At 31.1% G+C, this 22,515-nt stretch overlaps 2 protein-coding genes across 3 annotated transcripts in view; one reads left to right on the forward strand and one right to left on the reverse strand.

Moving 5' to 3' along the window:
• Positions 1 to 22,515, reverse strand: part of LOC129916545 (uncharacterized) — a 179,509-nt gene that overhangs the window by 8,232 nt on the left and 148,762 nt on the right. The window lies entirely within an intron of this gene.
• On the forward strand, positions 832 to 21,417 carry LOC129916501 (inositol-pentakisphosphate 2-kinase). 2 transcript variants are annotated; one of them, XM_055996496.1, is made up of 10 exons: positions 832 to 995; positions 12,595 to 13,186; positions 13,413 to 13,634; positions 17,045 to 17,145; positions 17,551 to 17,766; positions 17,849 to 17,907; positions 17,980 to 18,126; positions 18,211 to 18,325; positions 20,902 to 21,113; positions 21,172 to 21,417. In XM_055996496.1, exons 2-10 carry the CDS (start codon positions 12,877 to 12,879, stop codon positions 21,320 to 21,322), a joined length of 1,533 nt encoding a protein of 510 aa, XP_055852471.1. In that variant the 5' UTR covers positions 832 to 995; positions 12,595 to 12,876; the 3' UTR covers positions 21,323 to 21,417. The 2 variants fall into 2 exon arrangements, with proteins under 2 accessions (XP_055852471.1, XP_055852480.1); XM_055996505.1 differs by having other exon boundaries at positions 12,595 to 13,177.

Raw genomic sequence — 22,515 nt, forward strand, 5'->3', positions numbered from 1 at the left:
CGGGAATCGAGTTCTAGTAAAAAAATCGGGATTATTTGGATAGTTCGTCACTCACTTATTGTCCCTGGACAGTTTTTTTTTTCACCCCAAAGAATTGTGTTGGCACTTTTTTCGACAGAGACTTAAAAAATCGCTTCATCAGCAAACTAACCTTTATAGTGTAAAGGCTTGGCCACACCGGAGGGTATGCGGTAGCGGCACGGGTAGAGGTAACGATATTTGTATGAAAAAAATTCAACATCTGAACGTTGATATGTCAGTTTGGAATTTTTTTCATACAAGTACCGTTACCTCTACCCGTACCACTACCGCATGTACCCTCTTCGGTGTGGCCAAGCCTTTAAGCGGTGAAAAAGGTCGCCTTTATGGGTTTTCGAGTTGTTATAGGAATTTCATAGGAGCACAACTTATTATGACAAGAAGCTTCTCTGGATCATTATAGAATCAAAATTGTTAGTTGGGAGATCGTGTAAAAATTTCCCAAAAAAATGCATTTATTAAATAACAATATTGATTATGTCATGTTATGAATTTTATATTTTTACCATTTCTTGAGATAAAAAATGTTCAGTCTATGCTACGTAAAACAAATTACCATAAAAAACATTTGATTTACAAGCAAATAACACCTAAATGTATGCAATATTCTATTACCCATAAAACTTTCTCACTGTATTCTGTCATTTTTGTTTAAAATCATCTCTGAACATTTTCACTATATAGTGCGCATGAGATGTCACGGCGAAAAAAAATGACAGACAAAACTATCCAACTACAACCAACTTCAGCATTATTTACATCATCTGTTGGTTTAATATATTATTTTTTTTTTTGTGTGGTGGTCGAAAATATTTTGTGTGTTGTGTGAACAAAAACTATTGAAAAATTCAATAAAAATGGAAGTTGAAACTAGCTAATATTAATTTATTTGTTCTTTTATTTGTGTTAAGTGTTATTATATTCAATTGAAGCAATAATTCAATAAGATTTTTTGTGTAAGTTCAAGTTTTTGCAAAAAATATTTTCCGGTTTTTTTTTCTGGCATTTTTGGTGTAGTTTCTTTTCTGCGATGATGATGGGGTTTGTTGGGTTGAATGAATTTGCTTTGACAGATGAGGGCGAATTCGAAGTGGTGGTCATTTGAGAGGATAATATGTTCAAAAGTGGATTTATTTCAGTTAATTTTAAATGAGAAATGTTTTGAAGAATTAATAAAATTGCAAAATAAAGATGCATAATATAGATAGTACTTAAAAAATGTATGTATTGCCTCAATCAGACTCAAATTAATCAATCGTTTTGTTTACAAAAAGAATTTTGTTCGACGACGGTTGCGAAAATGTAGGGAACTCAAATGAGTTTCCGCTACTTCTTTCAAATATGTAGGTACTTGAAATGATCGTGAAAAGCACCAATACAATATTCATATTTGTTTTGGCAGCATCTGGATACCATTTTCAAAGAATTCATCTTTTGAGACCATCCCCATGATTCCACTGAACTTTTAGTTTCTTTATAAATATGACTAAAAGCGGCTGCATAATCAACCAATAAATGCTATCGATAGCAACAAGTGGCAATGGCAATTAAAAGCGCCAATATTAATATGGTGAACATAGCGATTAGAGTAGTGGTGTATCCATTTCTCATTCCCCAGAGGCTAAACAAAAACATCATTATTTAACCCCTCGAATTACACTAGCCCAAAAAATTAAGGGAACAAAAAAAAATCGTGATTTTTTTTTGGTGATTTTCGATAGGCTGTATCTCAGTAAAAAATGATCGCATCATGACAAAATAAAAAGCATGTTAAAGCTCTACTCTTCTTGTTTTAGGATTAAATCTTTCTAACGGTAAAATAGCTAAATTGTTGGAACTGTTCAAAAACCTAAATTTTCCAATTTTTTTTTGTTTTTACTTTTCTCCTATGAAAGTGGGAAAATTTTTTCTGATAAAATGATTATTATTTTTAAAAAAGCTATTTATTTGGCTTTAAGATTCATTTTGTTTCAAACTTCTAAGATTTTTTTTAGACTGCAATATCAGTCATCAAACCAAAAAACATACTTTTGACTATGAATATCTCAACAACGGATTGCTGTACAGAATATTTAAGGACAGATTTAAAAACTTCATTCAATTCTCTACAAAGAAATTGAGTTTGTTTTGTAAAACAAAATGTTTTCTTATTTTTGAGATTAATTTAGAAAAGCTATCAAAATAGGCATTTTTACGGTTTTTTAGAAAATTTACCGCTATTTTATTTCTATGGGTGATAAGATTAAACTAAGGCTTAATTATTGAAGCTTAATATACCTGAAATAAGTATGCAAAGTTTCAGACTTATTCATCAAGCAGTTTTTCTGTTGTGATTGTTTGAACTTTTGAGATGAAATAAAACACCATATTTCTGCAGGTCTAAATGACTTACTTCTTGTAACTTTTTTATGAACAAAATCAAATTCTTTTGAGTTTATTTGAACATTATCAGTCGTATTTATTAGATTTTTGTCTACTTATACACTAAATAACTTTTTTTAAATTGTTGGAAATATGCTTTGTTTAATAAAAATAATAATCAAATTATTCGCGGTTAAGACAATCTACTCTTTTGTATAAGTTTGACAGCTATAAGACAACAGTAAACAAGGTTTTTGATCACATTTTCCAAATTTAAACAGTTGTATAAAGTTATACAAAGTTTATAAATAAGGGCGTATATTGATAAATATCGTTTAAATTTTTTTTTTTTAACTTTTAATTTTTGGTTTGTCTTAAATTTAAACGATATTTATCAATATAATGTTCAAATAAACTCAAAAGAATTTGATTTTGTTCATAAAAAAGTTACAAGAAGTAAGTCATTTAGACCTGCAGAAATATGGTGTTTTATTTCATCTCAAAAGTTCAAACCCTCACAACAGAAAAACTGCTTGATGAATAAGTCTGAAACTTTGCATACTTATTTCAGGTATATTAAGCTTCAATAATTAAGCCTCAGTTTAATCTTATCACCCATAAAAATAAAATAGCGGTAAATTTTCTAAAAAACCGTAAAAATGCCTATTTTGATAGCTTTTCTAAATTAATCTCAAAAAAAAGAAAACATTTTGTTATACAAAACAAACTCAATTTCTTTGTAGAGAATTGAATTAAGTTTTTAAATCTGTCCTTGAATATTCTGTACAGCAATCCGTTGTTGAGATATTCATAGTCAAAGTCAAAAGTATGTTGTTTGGTTTGATGACTGATATTGCAGTCTAAAAAAAATCTTAGAAGTTTGAAACAAAATGAATCTTAAAGCCAAATAAATAGCTTTTTTAAAAATAATAATCATTTTATCAGAAAAAATTTTCCCACTTTCATAGGAGAAAAGTAAAAACAAAAAAAATTGGAAAATTTTGGTTTTTGAACAGTTCCAACAATTTAGCTATTTTACCGTTAGAAAGAAAATATTTAAACATTTAATCCTAAAACTAGAAGAGTAGAGCTTTAACATGCTTTTTATTTTGTCATGATGCGATAATTTTTTACTGAGATACAGCCTATCGAAAATCACTAAAAAAAATCACGATTTTTTTTGTTCCCTTAATTTTTTGGGCTAGTGTATTTGAGTCATTTCAAAAGTAAGTTTATGGGGTGATATGCATAAAAAGGTAGTGCTTACTTAAAGTAAAAGGTGAAAGTAAATACTATAAACTCTAGTAAAAGGTAAAATTCATAGTATTTACTTAATTTCGTATGCATAAAAAAAAGTACCTGCTAGCAGGCAAATACTTTTAGTAGATACTAAATTCATCCAAGTAAATACTATAATTCACCCAAAAATGATAGTAAATACTTTTTTAGATGATTGGTATTCGTTTTGTATTTAAGCCTAGTACTGCCCATAATCTCGTAAAGGCCCTAACTACAAAATTTTCGATTTTGATTTTTTGCATATTTTGAGTTAGGGCATTGTCTCTGATTTATTCTCATTTAATTTTTTAGCCTAGGTCGTCAAATAAGTCAGAAAATTCAAAATGTACTTTTAATTTTTTTTCATTTTTATATGCAAATTGCGATATTAGATTTAGTGTTTCCCTCTATAACTCAGAAATAAGACAAAATGTAGTTAGGGCCTTTACGAGATTATGGGCAGAGCAATTATAATAATAATAATAGAGTTTCTGGAACCATCTCGGCGTAAGCCAAGAGTACCTATCTCTGCATTGCATGAGATTAGGCTCTGTTGTGTGCCCTAAATCCTAAAATACTCAGTATATGAGGTTAGAAAACCTTTTTGAACAAAACATAATGTATTAATCACAATTTTTTATATGAAGAATAAGTTTATTTTTGAAAACATTTATACTTAGCTCATTTTTTAATTCACTCGGAAGGCCATTAAATGAATTAAAACCCGTGTACATTAATGAATCCTGAGTGCTGCTTCTGTTGCACCTATTTGGTCTTAAGTTTTCGCAATTGCGCAAATTATATGGTTGCAAATCTCCGACGTTGATAATATTACCTTGTAAATACTCAGGAACCATATTATTCTTCATTTTATAAATTAATACCATAGCACTATATTTTAGTCTTTGTTTAACACTCATCCAATTTAACGCATCCAACATAACTCTTATAGGGGTATAAACATTCACTCTCAATATCACTCGCATTGCTTTATTCTGAAGTATTTGCAGCCTATTTACAATCTCTTGTTGACAAGCATACAATACCGTTGCACAATAATTAAAATGGGGTAGCACAATAGTGTTATATAGCAGCAAAGTACTCTCAAACGTCAAGTCTCTTCTAACTCTTCTCAGGAAACCAACTTTTTTTTGCAATTTTTGCACACACATATCTGCCATGCTCTTTAAAATTTAACTTTGAATCCATCTTAACTCCAAGATATTTAAAACTATCTACACACTCAATCCTCTCTCCATCCATACACACATTTATTGGTTCAGTCACTTTAAATTTCATACATTTTGTCTTTTTCACGTTTAATTTCATTTTATTCATTTGAAGCCATCTATTTATGCTGTCCAAGTTCTCATTTAAACATTGTACCATATATTCAACATTCTTTCCACTTACATATATCAAGGCATCATCCGCAAACAACACAATTTTGCAAAATCGCAACACACATTTAATGTCATTTATATATAAAAGAAAAAGCAACACACCCAAAACTGATCCCTGAGGTACTCCCAGTTCCACTCCCATTGCATTTGATATAGTATTTCCAGCTTTTGTTCGTTGAGTCCTTCCTGTAAGGTAAGACTTAAACCAGTTCAACTCATTGCCTCTAACTCCATACATTTCCAGTTTTTGCACTAATATACTTCTCTCGATAGTTTCAAACGCACGCTTGAAATCCAAAAACACTGCTATGACGAAATTTTTACAGTCAATCTCTTTTTTCCATTCATATATTAAACAATTCAACGCGGTTTCACAAGAGTGTCCTTTTCTGAACCCAGATTGTTCTTGCATTAAAATTTTGTTATTCTCCAAATAGTCTTGAAGTTGATTTGCCACATAACGCTCCAAGATCTTCTCAAATGTTGGGAGCATATTTACAGGACGAAACTCTTCGCGTCAGAGATTCTGAGCCCATAGTCAACTATTGTCAACTTCTGAAACTTTACTATATAGGAAAAGTAAGGAAAAGAAAAAAAACAAAAAAAAAGTTTGGTCAGAAATATCTCAGGAACCAGACCTCCAAGAAACTTTTAGTTTTCAGTTATGAATAGAGTTAAAAGAGACCTTTCTTTTGATGTCTCACTCGATAGATTTGGAGGAAATTTTCAAAAATGGAATTTTTTTCGGCAAGGGGTTAACCTTGATTTTTTTCTCAAAAATCTGAAAAAAATAAATGTGTAATATTTTTATCGGAATGCATTTGCAGGTTCACTGTAAACTCATATCTGTAAACCAAAACTTGTTTTGAGACTTTGATCAAAAGATATCGACTTCGGAATGTAAGGAAAAAAATTTTAAAAAAATGTTTGGTCAAAAATATCTCAGGAGCCAGAGCTCCAAGAAACTTTTAGTTTTCAGTTATGAATAGAGCTTAAAGAAACCTTTCTTTTGATGTCTCACTCCATAGATTTGGAGAAAATTTTTTAAAATGGAATTTTTTTGCCAAGGGGTTAACCTTGATTTTTTTCTCAAAAATCTGAAAAAATTAAATGTGTAATATTTTTATCGAAATGCATTTGCATGTTCACTGTGAACTCATATCTGTAAACCAAAACTTGTTTTGAGACTTTGGTCAAAAGATATCGACTTCGGAATGTAAGGAAAAAAATTAAAAAAAAAATGTTTGGTCAAAAATATCTCAGGAGCCAGACCTCCAAGAAACTTTTAGTTTTCAGTTATGAATAGAGTTAAAAGAGACCTTTCTTTTGATGTCTCACTCGATAGATTTGGAGGAAATTTTCAAAAATGGAATTTTTTTTGCCAGGGGTTAACCTTGATTTTTTTCTCAAAAATCTGAAAAAAATAAATGTGTAATATTTTTATCGAAATGCATTTGCATGTTCACTGTGAACTCATATCTGTAAACCAAAACTTGTTTTGAGACTTTGGTCAAAAGATATCGACTTCGGAATGTAAGGAAAAAAATTAAAAAAAAAATGTTTGGTCAAAAATATCTCATTAGCCAGACCTCCAAGAAACTTTTAGTTTTCAGTTATGAATAGAGTTAAAAGAGACCTTTCTTTTGATGTCTCACTCGATAGATTTGGAGGAAATTTTCAAAAATGGAATTTTTTTTGCCAGGGGTTAACCTTGATTTTTTTCTCAAAAATCTGAAAAAATAAATGTGTAATATTTTTATCGAAATGCATTTGCATGTTCACTGTGAACTCATATCTGTAAACCAAAACTTGTTTTGAGACTTTGGTCAAAAGATATCGACTTCGGAATGTAAGGAAAAAAATTAAAAAAAAAATGTTTGGTCAAAAATATCTCAGGAGCCAGACCTCCAAGAAACTTTTAGTTTTCAGTTATGAATAGAGTTAAAAGAGACCTTTCTTTTGATGTCTCACTCGATAGATTTGGAGGAAATTTTCAAAAATGGATTTTTTTTTGCCAGGGGTTAACCTTGATTTTTTTCTCAAAAATCTGAAAAAAATAAATGTGTAATATTTTTATCGAAATGCATTTGCATGTTCACTGTGAACTCATATCTGTAAACCAAAACTTGTTTTGAGACTTTGGTCAAAAGATATCGACTTCGGAATGTAAGGAAAAAAATTAAAAAAAAAATGTTTGGTCAAAAATATCTCATTAGCCAGACCTCCAAGAAACTTTTAGTTTTCAGTTATGAATAGAGTTAAAAGAGACCTTTCTTTTGATGTCTCACTCGATAGATTTGGAGGAAATTTTCAAAAATGGAATTTTTTTTGCCAGGGGTTAACCTTGATTTTTTTCTCAAAAATCTGAAAAAAATAAATGTGTAATATTTTTATCGAAATGCATTTGCATGTTCACTGTGAACTCATATCTGTAAACCAAAACTTGTTTTGAGACTTTGGTCAAAAGATATCGACTTCGGAATGTAAGGAAAAAAATTAAAAAAAAAATGTTTGGTCAAAAATATCTCAGGAGCCAGACCTCCAAGAAACTTTTAGTTTTCAGTTATGAATAGAGTTAAAAGAGACCTTTCTTTTGATGTCTCACTCGATAGATTTGGAGGAAATTTTCAAAAATGGAATTTTTTTTGCCAGGGGTTAACCTTGATTTTTTTCTCAAAAATCTGAAAAAAATAAATGTGTAATATTTTTATCGAAATGCATTTGCATGTTCACTGTGAACTCATATCTGTAAACCAAAACTTGTTTTGAGACTTTGGTCAAAAGATATCGACTTCGGAATGTAAGGAAAAAAATTAAAAAAAAAAATGTTTGGTCAAAAATATCTCAGGAGCCAGACCTCCAAGAAACTTTTAGTTTTCAGTTATGAATAGAGTTAAAAGAGACCTTTCTTTTGATGTCTCACTCGATAGATTTGGAGGAAATTTTTTAAAATGGAATTTTTTTCGGCAAGGGGTTAACCTTGATTTTTTTCTCAAAAATCTGAAAAAAATAAATGTGTAATATTTTTATCGAAATGCATTTGCATGTTCACTGTGAACTCATATCTGTAAACCAAAACTTGTTTTGAGACTTTGGTCAAAAGATATCGACTTCGGAATGTAAGGAAAAAAATTAAAAAAAAAATGTTTGGTCAAAAATATCTCATTAGCCAGACCTCCAAGAAACTTTTAGTTTTCAGTTATGAATAGAGTTAAAAGAGACCTTTCTTTTGATGTCTCACTCGATAGATTTGGAGGAAATTTTCAAAAATGGAATTTTTTTTGCCAGGGGTTAACCTTGATTTTTTTCTCAAAAATCTGAAAAAAATAAATGTGTAATATTTTTATCGAAATGCATTTGCATGTTCACTGTGAACTCATATCTGTAAACCAAAACTTGTTTTGAGACTTTGGTCAAAAGATATCGACTTCGGAATGTAAGGAAAAGAAATAAAAAGAATGTTTGGTCAAAAATATCTCATTAGCCAGACCTCCAAGAAACTTTTAGTTTTCAGTTATGAATAGAGTTAAAAGAGACCTTTCTTTTGATGTCTCACTCGATAGATTTGGAGGAAATTTTCAAAAATGGAATTTTTTTTGCCAGGGGTTAACCTTGATTTTTTTCTCAAAAATCTGAAAAAAATAAATGTGTAATATTTTTATCGAAATGCATTTGCATGTTCACTGTGAACTCATATCTGTAAACCAAAACTTGTTTTGAGACTTTGGTCAAAAGATATCGACTTCGGAATGTAAGGAAAAGAAATAAAAAGAATGTTTGGTCAAAAATATCTCAGGAGCCAGACCTCCAAGAAACTTTTAGTTTTCAGTTATGAATAGAGTTAAAAGAGACCTTTCTTTTGATGTCTCACTCGATAGATTTGGAGGAAATTTTTTAAAATGGAATTTTTTTCGGCAAGGGGTTAACCTTGATTTTTTTTCAAAAATCTGAAAAAAAAATAAATGTGTAATATTTTTATCGAAATGCATTTGCATGTTCACTGTGAACTCATATCTGTAAACCAAAACTTGTTTTGAGACTTTTGTCAAAAGATATCGACTTCGGAATGTAAGGAAAAAAATTTAAAAAAAATGTTTGGTCAAAAATATCTCAGGAGCCAACCCTCCAAGAAACTTTTAGTTTTCAGTTATGAATAGAGTTAAAAGAGACCTTTCTTTTGATGTCTCACTCGATAGATTTGGATGAAATTTTTTAAAATGGAATTTTTTTCGGCAAGGGGTTAACCTTGATTTTTTTCTCAAAAATCTGAAAAAAATAAATGTGTAATATTTTTATCGAAATGCATTTGCATGTTCACTGTGAACTCATATCTGTAAACCAAAACTTGTTTTGAGACTTTGGTCAAAAGATATCGACTTCGGAATGTAAGGAAAAAAATTAAAAAAAAAATGTTTGGTCAAAAATATCTCATTAGCCAGACCTCCAAGAAACTTTTAGTTTTCAGTTATGAATAGAGTTAAAAGAGACCTTTCTTTTGATGTCTCACTCGATAGATTTGGAGGAAATTTTCAAAAATGGAATTTTTTTTGCCAGGGGTTAACCTTGATTTTTTTCTCAAAAATCTGAAAAAAATAAATGTGTAATATTTTTATCGAAATGCATTTGCATGTTCACTGTGAACTCATATCTGTAAACCAAAACTTGTTTTGAGACTTTGGTCAAAAGATATCGACTTCGGAATGTAAGGAAAAGAAATAAAAAGAATGTTTGGTCAAAAATATCTCATTAGCCAGACCTCCAAGAAACTTTTAGTTTTCAGTTATGAATAGAGTTAAAAGAGACCTTTCTTTTGATGTCTCACTCGATAGATTTGGAGGAAATTTTCAAAAATGGAATTTTTTTTGCCAGGGGTTAACCTTGATTTTTTTCTCAAAAATCTGAAAAAAATAAATGTGTAATATTTTTATCGAAATGCATTTGCATGTTCACTGTGAACTCATATCTGTAAACCAAAACTTGTTTTGAGACTTTGGTCAAAAGATATCGACTTCGGAATGTAAGGAAAAGAAATAAAAAGAATGTTTGGTCAAAAATATCTCATTAGCCAGACCTCCAAGAAACTTTTAGTTTTCAGTTATGAATAGAGTTAAAAGAGACCTTTCTTTTGATGTCTCACTCGATAGATTTGGAGGAAATTTTCAAAAATGGAATTTTTTTTTGCCAGGGGTTAACCTTGATTTTTTTCTCAAAAATCTGAAAAAAATAAATGTGTAATATTTTTATCGAAATGCATTTGCATGTTCACTGTGAACTCATATCTGTAAACCAAAACTTGTTTTGAGACTTTGGTCAAAAGATATCGACTTCGGAATGTAAGGAAAAGAAATAAAAAGAATGTTTGGTCAAAAATATCTCAGGAGCCAGACCTCCAAGAAACTTTTAGTTTTCAGTTATGAATAGAGTTAAAAGAGACCTTTCTTTTGATGTCTCACTCGATAGATTTGGAGGAAATTTTTTAAAATGGAATTTTTTTCGGCAAGGGGTTAACCTTGATTTTTTTTCAAAAATCTGAAAAAAAAATAAATGTGTAATATTTTTATCGAAATGCATTTGCATGTTCACTGTGAACTCATATCTGTAAACCAAAACTTGTTTTGAGACTTTTGTCAAAAGATATCGACTTCGGAATGTAAGGAAAAAAATTTAAAAAAAATGTTTGGTCAAAAATATCTCAGGAGCCAACCCTCCAAGAAACTTTTAGTTTTCAGTTATGAATAGAGTTAAAAGAGACCTTTCTTTTGATGTCTCACTCGATAGATTTGGAGGAAATTTTTTAAAATGGAATTTTTTTCGGCAAGGGGTTAACCTTGATTTTTTTCTCAAAAATCTGAAAAAAATAAATGTGTAATATTTTTATCGAAATGCATTTGCATGTTCACTGTGAACTCATATCTGTAAACCAAAACTTGTTTTGAGACTTTGGTCAAAAGATATCGACTTCGGAATGTAAGGAAAAAAATTTAAAAAAAATGTTTGGTCAAAAATATCTCAGGAGCCAGACTTCCAAGAAACTTTTAGTTTTCAGTTATGAATAGAGTTAAAAGAGACCTTTCTTTTGATGTCTCACTCGATAGATTTGGAGGAAATTTTTTAAAATGGAATTTTTTTCGGCAAGGGGTTAACCTTGATTTTTTTCTCAAAAATCTGAAAAAAATAAATGTGTAATATTTTTATCGAAATGCATTTGCATGTTCACTGTGAACTCATATCTGTAAACCAAAACTTGTTTTGAGACTTTGGTCAAAAGATATCGACTTCGGAATGTAAGGAAAAGAAATAAAAAGAATGTTTGGTCAAAAATATCTCAGGAGCCAGACCTCCAAGAAACTTTTAGTTTTCAGTTATGAATAGCGTTAAAAGAGACCTTTCTTTTGATGTCTCACTCGATAGATTTGGAGGAAATTTTTTAAAATGGAATTTTTTTCGGCAAGGGGTTAACCTTGATTTTTTTCTCAAAAATCTGAAAAAAATAAATGTGTAATATTTTTATCGAAATGCATTTGCATGTTCACTGTGAACTCATATCTGTAAACCAAAACTTGTTTTGAGACTTTGGTCAAAAGATATCGACTTCGGAATGTAAGGAAAAAAATTTAAAAAAAATGTTTGGTCAAAAATATCTCAGGAGCCAGACTTCCAAGAAACTTTTAGTTTTCAGTTATGAATAGAGTTAAAAGAGACCTTTCTTTTGATGTCTCACTCGATAGATTTGGAGGAAATTTTTTAAAATGGAATTTTTTTCGGCAAGGGGTTAACCTTGATTTTTTTTCAAAAATCTGAAAAAAATAAATGTGTAATATTTTTATCGAAATGCATTTGCATGTTCACTGTGAACTCATATCTGTAAACCAAAACTTGTTTTGATACTTTGGTCAAAAGATATATAAAAAATGTTTGGTCGGATATATCTCAGGAGCCAGACCTCCAAGAAACTTTTAGTTTTCAGTTATGAATAGGTCCTTCTGGTACTACTCAAAGATCCTTAACTATGTAGCCGTACAAAAAAAGTATTCCACAGTCAAAAGATAAAAGTAACAGATAGAAAAAAACAAAAAAAAAAACCTTTTACAACGTTACTCCAGACTGGGTCAAATTATACGAAAGTCCTATAAAAACCGGTAATAGGAAACCACAATGCATCCGATATAGCAACAAATTAGCGTTAGCGCCAACAACTCTCAACCAAATTTGCCGCCATCACACACAAACTTCAAAACTAACTTCTTGTCATGTGGTTTGAAATTGGTGTAACTCACCATCTCCATCTCGTCTCTCTATATCACCAGCGGCACCGGTGTCTGTTGCTGAGTTCCTAGTTGTGGTAATGTTCCTTATACAAGGGTATGCCCTTTGGTCTGATGGAAGCACTTTTGAAATTTATGTCCCCTATAATGCCATTATTCGTATCCTAATCTGCCGGATAAACATAACATTGCAAAATTTGTCCATCTTCAGAGCTCTATAACAGTTATATTTTTTTCTCTATTCACAGGAGTTTTATCCTGCTGCCAATGCTATTGCAGATGTGTAACACTGCCATTCCGATCCGCTCCTAGTCGTAAAGCAGTGCCTACTGCCACTGCCGCCATCACCATAGCCATCGCCATCGCCACCGCTGCTGCCGCCACGTCACACACACACACACACACACACACAAAAAATCACTGGTATCCAGTGAACTTTCCTAGTCCCCGAGTATCCGACTGATCCTTTATATATCCCCGCCGCCGCCGTATATCCTTGTGCACATAGAAAGTTTTATTTCGAATTCGAAATGGATTTTAGCCAAATTGAGTTGATATACAGCGCCGAGGGTAATGCAAATTTGGTAGTGGCCCTGCCACAACTTAAAAAAGTTTTACGACTGCCAAAAGCCGACATCATCAGCAGTAGCAATAGCAAAAGCAGCAAGTGCAATACGACGACGACAACGACGAGGAGTAGCGACAATAGTAAATGCGATGGCCATCATCAGTCGGAGAAGCATCAGCTGAAACATACAGCTACGACCACTTCCAATGCGAATAATAATCCCAACGGAGTCGTTACCACCCCCGATATGGATCAGACACTAGGTAGAATGGGTGAGCCAGACCATTATACGAAAAAGTATTACCCTGACATGTCTATCTGTCCCGAGGGGATGTGTCAGTGTCAGTTTTCTGTTTCTCACACACAACTATCTACTAATAACCTACAAAAGACCAACATTTTTTTGAAGGCTCTTTCATTTTCAATTTTTTTTTTTTGTATATCTTTTATCTTATTGTGTCCTTTTTTTTTCGTACGTACTTTGACGTATGTCTTTAGGTGGTGGGTGCTCCAATGTTGATGTCAGCACGGATGCCATTGTTGAAAATGCAGAGGACGACGACGACGACGATGCAGTCAATCCCGAAGAGTTGGTTGCATTTGTTAGTGTCATGGCGGTATTTATTGGCAAGGAATATGTCAATATTCCGGAAATCGTCAATATAACATCCGAGGCGGACCGCCGCAGGATAAATGACTTTTGCAGACCATTTCGACCGGGTGAGTACCAAATACCAATACTAACCAACCAACTTATCCCTTATATCTTTTAACGGAATTTTGTTTTTGACTTGTTGCAGTTTGGGATGAGGAGGTAGGATACGGATTTCAGTTTTGTTTTTGTGCCATCAAATATTTAATGTAAATTTTTGTATAGAGGTTCATAGCTTTGGATTTAATTTTTTTTATTTGAAGAACAAATTTTCATTCAAATCAACTGTGTGTTCATTGCACTTTAGTCTGTAAAAAACAGTTGTAAAAGATCAATTTAATGTTTTCCAGTCATTTGTATCTGGGCATTGATGCTTATTAACTATTAAAACTTTTCATGGTCATGGAGATGTTTGTTTTGAGTTTTAACAGGACTTCCTTTGCAATTGATTTTGTAATTTAAAAAAAAATCTACATACGCCACAGTGACCTTAACAAAATATTAACAACGATTTATTCGGTTTATAGTGAAAAAAATTGATTTTTGAAAAGTTGACTTAAAAAATAACAAGTTTTTAAAGTGGGTTTTTTGTATAGTAATATTAAATTTATATTAAATTAATCGATTTTGGCTCAATTCCAAAAGCAAATGTAAAATATAGCATTTTTCTGAGGCCCCTAATGCGAAAATACTCAATTTTATAGTAGGGCTAACAAGTTTAGATGTTAGATGCTGCTTCCAGATAAAAGGGAGTGGGTTTCCAACTTTTTCAAGGAAATCCCCAGAAGGACAGTAAAACACGCAATTATAAAAATTTAACGTAAACATTATGTTGATTTATTTGTCAGTTTCTTAAGATGTTTAAGAATACCTACTGGTTTAGGCTCAAGTAGTACCAATTAAAATTTTAGATTCAAACCAATTCCGTCAATAAGAATAGAGGGAACAAATTATTTCTTCTTAAAACATAAGGAGATTATAGAAGGTATTTAGTGTAATGTCGAACTATCATCCAAGCTATCACAAAAAATTAAATTCTGACCTTAATTTAAGTTTAAATGAGCTCGGTATGAATTCGAAAACATTTTTTCATATAAATATCCTCAAAAATGGTGACATAAATTTGGCCAGGTTTTTCAGTCTTTTTGTCTTAAAATTTTAGGTACCTAACGATCCAACGCGTTAATGGGCAAGTGTGATACTTCGAAGTAGTCCTCTAATTTTGCTATGTCTTACGTTAATTTTTAACAAAAATCAATCAATGTGGACCTGGGGAAATAAGAAATTTACTCTCAGTTAGAATACCTACTACTTGTTAAACGACACGGCTTTTTTTTTTTTGTAACTTTGAATTGGCTTTGTTTTACTTTGCATAATAAAATAAGGCCAATTTTTGAAAGTTGGCCTTATATCATGGTACCTTATTTATCTCTTATCCGTTTATGTATACAACTTATCGTTTTAATTCAAAAGAATTTTCATAAAACCGTATAGTACTATGTATAAAAAAAAAATAAACGTTTTTTTGGTTACATATGCATATTAAGGTGGTTCTTATTTAGGACATGCAGATTCCTTTGATTTTCTAAGGTAACTTTCTAATTTGTTATAGGGTTTTCCGGATTGTACCTGAAGACTGGACAGTTGAAATAAAAATTCGCAAAAATTAGAGATTTTTTTTCGCTACCGTGGAATTTTTGCAAAAAGCAATATAAGGACCACCTAAATGTATATGTATGAATAAGCCTTGATATGAAAAAATTGAAAAAAGATCAACTCTAAAATTAAATTTTATAACGGTTTGCTTTTATCCTAATTTGCATCTTCGGCCAAAATAGGTTTCAAGAGCCATTTTTTATGAAAACTAAACCTACGATAATACTTGCCTCACGGACTTCATGCACTAAGGGCGGAATTCATAGTCGTCACTCAAGTTGAGAAATATCTTAAGCATTCGCTCAAGCGAATCCTTATTCATAGTCATCACTTGAGTCGAAATTTTCGTCAAGTGAATGTCTGAGGAGGCTTTTTTACTTGAGGAAACGCTTAAGTTTTTTCAGTCAGTTGACATTAAAACGCAAGTGTCATTGCGAGCGTTTGTTTTTATTATTTAACAATTAAAGGTTGCACTAATTTTATAATGAAATAAATGAAATGCGAATATTTAATTTGAGTTGTACGAGTGGGACGATGAATCCGACGAGTATGTTGGACAAACGAGTGCGAATTATTAAAAAAATGTTTTTTTTTTTTATGACAGTTAATTAAAATCAGTCAAATTTTCAAGTTTGAGAAAAAATTTTCCTCAAGACAAGATTTTTCCTTACTCAAGTGACAGCCCTATTTTCAATTCCCTTGAGCGATTGCTTGAAATAATTCTCAACTAACTGGAGTTGAAAAAAATCATAACTCAAGTAACGACTACGAATTTCGCTCTAAGTCTTCTTCATACAAAAACACCGTTTTTACGTATATTTACGTTTAAATTCTTATGAAATATTTTTGTTTTTGTTCTGCATTATTAATTCATAGTTTAGCGTTTTGATGTTAGTTATAGAATTTCCAAATATCATCATTGAATAAAGGTTTAAATACACACGCACTTAGGTAAAAGTAATAGAAACTAAAAATGCTTTGTCAAAATTTCTACGCAGTTGGATTAAACTTGTTAAGTATGTTTTTTTAATACATGCAAACTCCAACTGTGGATTCGAATAGTTATACAACTTATCTCTCTTTTTAAGTTAAAAAAAAAAACACCCAAAATACTAACTTCCACCTCCCAACTATGTCAGTTTTCAAAACAAATTGTTTTCGGATATACCGAATGTTGCAAACTTAATCTAAATTTTATTTTGATAGAAGTTGTGGTTCCAGCTTATACCTACCTTCCAACTGGTAAAAAGCTTAAAAGCCTAAAAATAACTCTCCCTCGATTGGTTTTGAAATATAAATCTTTCACTGAACCTAAACTATGTGCATTTTTACCATTTTTGTTTTGTTTATTTCTACCTATAAATTATTTTCTACTTCTAAAACATTTTGTTCTCTCTTCTGTCACTGCTGCTGTGCATTGCAATTCTTCCTGATATGCACACAAAAATTCAAAAAAACAAAAATGTATCAAATTTCAATAGAGAATGCCACAAAATAACAACACAAAGAAAGAAAAATTCCAATCAATCATATAAACATTTAATTTACCTTCGAACAATAAAATAAAGATTTACTACTATAGCATCCCACTTCTGATACAAATGTATAACAATTGGTTGGGTTTGGTTATGGTTAACCGATACCCGTGAACACACAAAAACCGAAAAACACCCACCATCACATCGTATATCGCCAACGGCCAGAACAATGTTGCAAAATTGAAATCCGCCTTCTTCATCCACCTTCCTACTCCTACTTCCATAAATGGCAACTCTCTAAAAAGTATCATTTTCTATTTTAATCCGTTTGGCAAAATTTATAGCTCATCGACTAGACAAAGAGTTTTGTGGACAATTCGGACTCCTACTGCCAGATGCTACACTCTTGCCAGAAACGTTGTTAGTTCCTGGTTTACAACATCAGGTGAGTTTGCTTGCATGTACAATGGCAGCAATATGCCTTTAGGGTGGATGAAAACTTCCTTAAGCTGCAAGAATCTGGCTTAGTTTATGCGTCCCTATTGGCCAAATTCAATAAATTATGCATTCCAATCTCGTGGTTCTTCTCTTTGTCGTCGTTGTCATCCGTGGGTCCATCGTCCTTATATTCCTTCTCATCGTCGTCGGTGTGATGTCGATGGTTATTGGTTGATATTTTAGGGTGGTGGTCCTTTATACGAGTTACGACAACGACACGACACACGAAAGCGCGTTGTTGCGCTTGTTTACAACTTTTTCTATAACCACCAACACCACCACCGCCATGGTGCATCTTGCCTTTTCTATTATAAATTCTACAATTTTATGATTTATTTTCCTCAATAAAAAGCTAACACCAGGGGACACATTTGCCGTCGATATTAAACCAAAACAAGGATGGATGCTGCAGGATATCGATGTCGAAGTCAAAGTCATCTACGACGATGGTAACTGTGGTCATGCTGCTGCTGCTGCTGCTGTTGGTCTTTCTCGAACGTCATTTCTCAATCCATTCAACCTAAAAGCTTCGACTCGATGTCGGTACTGTACGATGCAATTTTCTAAGGTAAATTGAACGTGTCCTGCGGTTGCGAGGATATCTCTTCTTTTTTGCTTATATCATCTTTTTTTTGTTTCTTCCTTTTTAGTTGCGAACTCGTAAAATTTCCAGACTAAGTGCATACTGCCCCATTGACATGTTTTCAGGGTTTGTATTAGAACAAGGACAAAAAAAAAACACAAACAAGTTCGTTTTTTTTTTTATTTTCCTCCTCCACAGAAAACCAAAGGCGATGCGAAAATCCTTGAATGCACTTCTCGAATGTCCTCAGAATAATTTGCGTATTTTTCGAAATGGACATCTTATCTATGGTGACCAAGTTGGATCAATAACACTGGAAGAACTAAAAGAAAACTTTTTCAATGGGTATAATAATGTTATAGTCGTAATAGATCCTAATTCAAAGGATATTTTTATTTATTTTTGTTTTTTTTTTTTTTTTATCATTAGCGATCTGACAACGTTCCAAGATTTGATTATTAACTGTCTGTTGAAGAACTATTCAGACAATCCTACCGGAACTGGTGTCCTTGAGAGAATTTTAAACATTCAACTTTTAGCAAAGGTAAGCTAAATAGAAAGGACGACGAAAAAATTACTAAATTGTTAGCTTAAATTTCATTTTTTTTTTTGTTTCCTTCATGTGTTTTTTACTATTATTATATTTTTATGCTTTCCGTTTCATTGCACTGTTGTGTGTTGTTAGAATACACAAATAGCTCTTTCTAGGAAGGATAGAAAAAGGAGTCATATAGAAATAATTGTATACGGTCGTTGGTTGTTCCTCGTTCATTCGCTTTGTCGTGGAGTCCTTGCAAAAAGCGCGTTGAATCGGTATAGTTTTTATTTAAAAATTTTTGCTGCTAGTGAAATGTTTCCTTTTTTTATATTTATAAACGAGACCAGGATGTACTGGTATTTATGTATGTTATGCCAGGTTTTATTCTTTTGAGTTTTTTTTCTTATTTTTTATTTTTTTTGTTTGGAATTTAAATTGTTGAATTAAATTTTAAGATCCCCTCTTCCTGGAAGTTATTTAAAGTTTATGGTTTAAATTTTTTTGATTTATTGTTCTAAGCATTTAATCTTGTAGTAAAAGTTTTAATGAAAACTTGAAATGGTAAAATCAACCTATAGCTCCCCTTGCTAAAAAATTTATGTGTAAATGCAGGATGAGTAGGTATAAAAGTTATTTTATTTTTTTATGGTTTCTTTTTTTTTTTTTTAATTAATTTGAGTTCATTGTGTGAACTTTGCAGTTTGTCAATTGATATAAATGCACTTGAAGTTAACAAAACCATTATTCACGTACGTAAAGATGTAATACAAAAACAGATACAATAATTTTTTCATTGAGGGTCAATTTTTAAATAGTCAGATAAACCCCAGTTAGAGCTTATTCCTAAGAATATCTATTTTTGTATTAGGGCTAAATAAAATAAATAATTTTGGATTAAAAAAAAAAAAAATACATAATTTCAAATTTTTGTTTCGAAAAATCAATGAATTTATTTGAAATTATGTTTTAATATGTATGAAAATTATTTTTTAAAAATTGATCGTTTTGAAAATATTGGTGTAAAAAAAATCAAATTTATTTTTTTTAACAAGTTTTCTTAATTTTTCCTAATTTTAATAATAATATTTTCCTTGAAATCATATAAGTAGTTTTTTTTTTGTTGAAAATCGCTGAAGCCGTTTTTTATTCAAAAAGAAAACCTTTTAGATGTTTTTAATGATGTACGTACTCGTATAAACATGTGGTAAAAAACCTACCCCTACTGTCCCGTATTTCTATAGTTTGATCCAGGTTTTGTCCCGTTATTGTCTCGTATTTGCTTATTCTATGATTTTTGTATTTAGAATTTTACTGTGGTTGGTAGACAAATTTTTTCAGATAAAAGCATTAGTTTTTAACATTTTTCGCCAACTATTCAGTTTTAGCTGTGATAGTCAGGTTGAAAAGCTACTTTAGAAAATGTTTTTTTTTTTTGACGTGATAACGTCTTATAAATCGATGAACCATGGCAGCATCCACGGCAAAAATTTCAATTAAAAATAAACTATTAGAAATATAAAAATTTTCAATACCTTATTTGAAAGATAATAACTTAAAGTTTAATGTAATGTTGAATTTTATTTTAATCGATTTAAAAATTTCTTACTTTTTTTGTAGGCGTCGTAGAAATATGATTGAAAAGTTATATAAAAGTTGAAATAATAAGCTTTCACATGATGTAAAATTTATTTAAGGTTGCTATTTAAAAAAATGCACTTTAAGGTAATTGAAAACTAAGAAGATTGATTTTCTTGCTTTTTTTTTTATAAAAATTGATTGTGTTCAAAATATTCTAGGTCTAGCTTTTTTCTTAGATGTCGGGCAGGCATGGTTGATATGAATATTTTTAAGCTGAAACAATAGGCTTTTAGATGGTATAAAATTTATATAAAAAATGTATTTAATGGTGTTAGAAGAAAAAAGTTTGATTTTTTTTACTTTTCTCATGAAAAATTATTGTTTTCAATAAATGTGCAGGTATAAACTTTTTGCGCATTGTAAAAATTTAAGTATGGCCTTAGTTTTTAGAAAAAATATTATATATTTTTTTATGTAAGCTTTTTATATAAAATAATGATATAATGAGAAAAGAAAAAAATAAAGTATTTTTTTAGCTTTTTCTTGTAAATTATGATAGGATTTTATAAAAAATTCATGACTTAAAACCTTCAATAAAAACTGTTTTCATTACATGAAAAGTCACTTAAATTATTCAATAATGTAAAAAAACATAAAATTTGTTTTTGAAGTTCAAATATATAATATTTTTTAATTATTTTGACCCCAAACGATGAATGCAACTAAATTTTTGTATAACAGGATTTTTACATAAGAACGAAGTTTATTTATTTAACCAATATATTGCATATTTTTACGTCGAAAACGTGAATTATTTATTTAAACTAGTATCATTTTTACAAAAATCAATACTTAAAAAATAAAACTCTAAAATTGAACGGAAAAGCGTTTTTCGTGTTCATTTTAATTTTAATTAAGTTAACAACCCTTTAAAATATATTTTATTTTTTTAAATGAAAACTTGTTCAGTTAAAAGCACATTTTTTTTAAAAACATCTTTTCAGGAATACATCACTCAATCATGCTCGAACAATACATCACCTACAAACCCATCCAAAAGAAAAACCTTCAAATGGTTAGAAAAGTTCCTAGAAAGAAAATCAGTCAATTGCATTGATGACCTTACTCCGCTCGAAAAATATCTTATAGCTGCTACATTTTTAGATTGTTCTATAATTGTTGCCTTTAAAGAAATCCACCAATCAAATTCTATCCAGTTAGTCATTAAAACATTTTACAAACCGTTTAGATTAACATTTTGATTATATTTACAGAATCTCAAGTCATCCCAACGTTATTTGTTTAAATGGAAAATTATACTTGACCAAGGTGTCTGTTCTCGATATGGATCCTAAACCGGATAATCATTTTGATAAATTTGTTAAAAATACAAATCGTGCTTATGAATTAGCCGATTGTATATAAAATGTTATGTTTTTTGTTGTTTTTTTTTTTTTTAACAGTGATTTTGTAATTTGTTTAAAATCACAGGTTTCCTATGATACATTTAAAAAAAAAAGTTAAAATAATTTTTTAATAACCTTTTAAAGGTTTAAACTAGACTTTACAATTAATAAAATACAAAAATACAAAAATAAATAAATAAAACGACAAGCAATAGATTCTCGTGTCTACAATCTTACAAAATAAATGTTTTATAAAGCTTATTAAATAAAAAATATACTTACAATATTATATTATATAAAGTAGTTCTTAAAAAATAAAATTCTTTCTATACATTGTATCTACATACATTTTTTTCGAAATAAAGTTAGATACTTAATTCTATTTAAATTTTAATGACTTTTTCTTAATACGTAAATAATAAAAAAAATTGGAACGGACAGTGATTCGGAAAAACGGCCATAACTCCATTGAAACGCGTGTGTTTGAGGTCAAAATATCCAAAATTCTATATAATCCTAACTACGCATTCAAAACTTATAAAAAATAATTTTTGTACTCTCCTATTTAGTAATTAAGTCATCTTCGTAGTGGATAAAATTTTGGCATAAAATATTCACCCAAAAATATATCATATTTTTTCGGAAAAACGGCAAAAACTCCGTCCTGGTCACGTCCGGGACATGTCCGGGACACGTAAGGGACATGTCTGGGACATGTCTGGGACACGTCCGGGACATGTGCGGTACATGTCCGGGACACGTCCGGGACACGTCCGGGATACGTAAGGGACATGTCTGGGACACGTCCGGGACACGTCCGGGACATGCCCGGGACACGTCCGGGACACGTCCGGGACATGTCCGGGAGAAAATTCCGGGACACGTCCGGGACATGTCCGGGACACGTCCGGGATACGTAAGGGACATGTCTGGGACACGTCCGGGCCACGTCCGGGACATGTATGGGACACGTCCGGGACATGTCCGGGACACGTCCGGGACACGTCCGGGACACGTCCGGGACACGTCCGGGACATGTACGGGACACGTCCGGCTTGAATTTCATTTTTCTCAAAAAATTCAATTTTTTTCGACAAAATTCGAATGAAGTTATTAAGTGCATGACTAATTTGAGTTAAGTACACTATTTTCTGAAAAATTTTCCGAGATTTTTCATTAAGAAAAATACGTCCGGGACACGTCCGGGACATG

This window comes from Episyrphus balteatus, chromosome 1 (assembly GCF_945859705.1).
Source record: "Episyrphus balteatus chromosome 1, idEpiBalt1.1, whole genome shotgun sequence".
NCBI lineage: Eukaryota > Metazoa > Arthropoda > Insecta > Diptera > Syrphidae > Episyrphus > Episyrphus balteatus.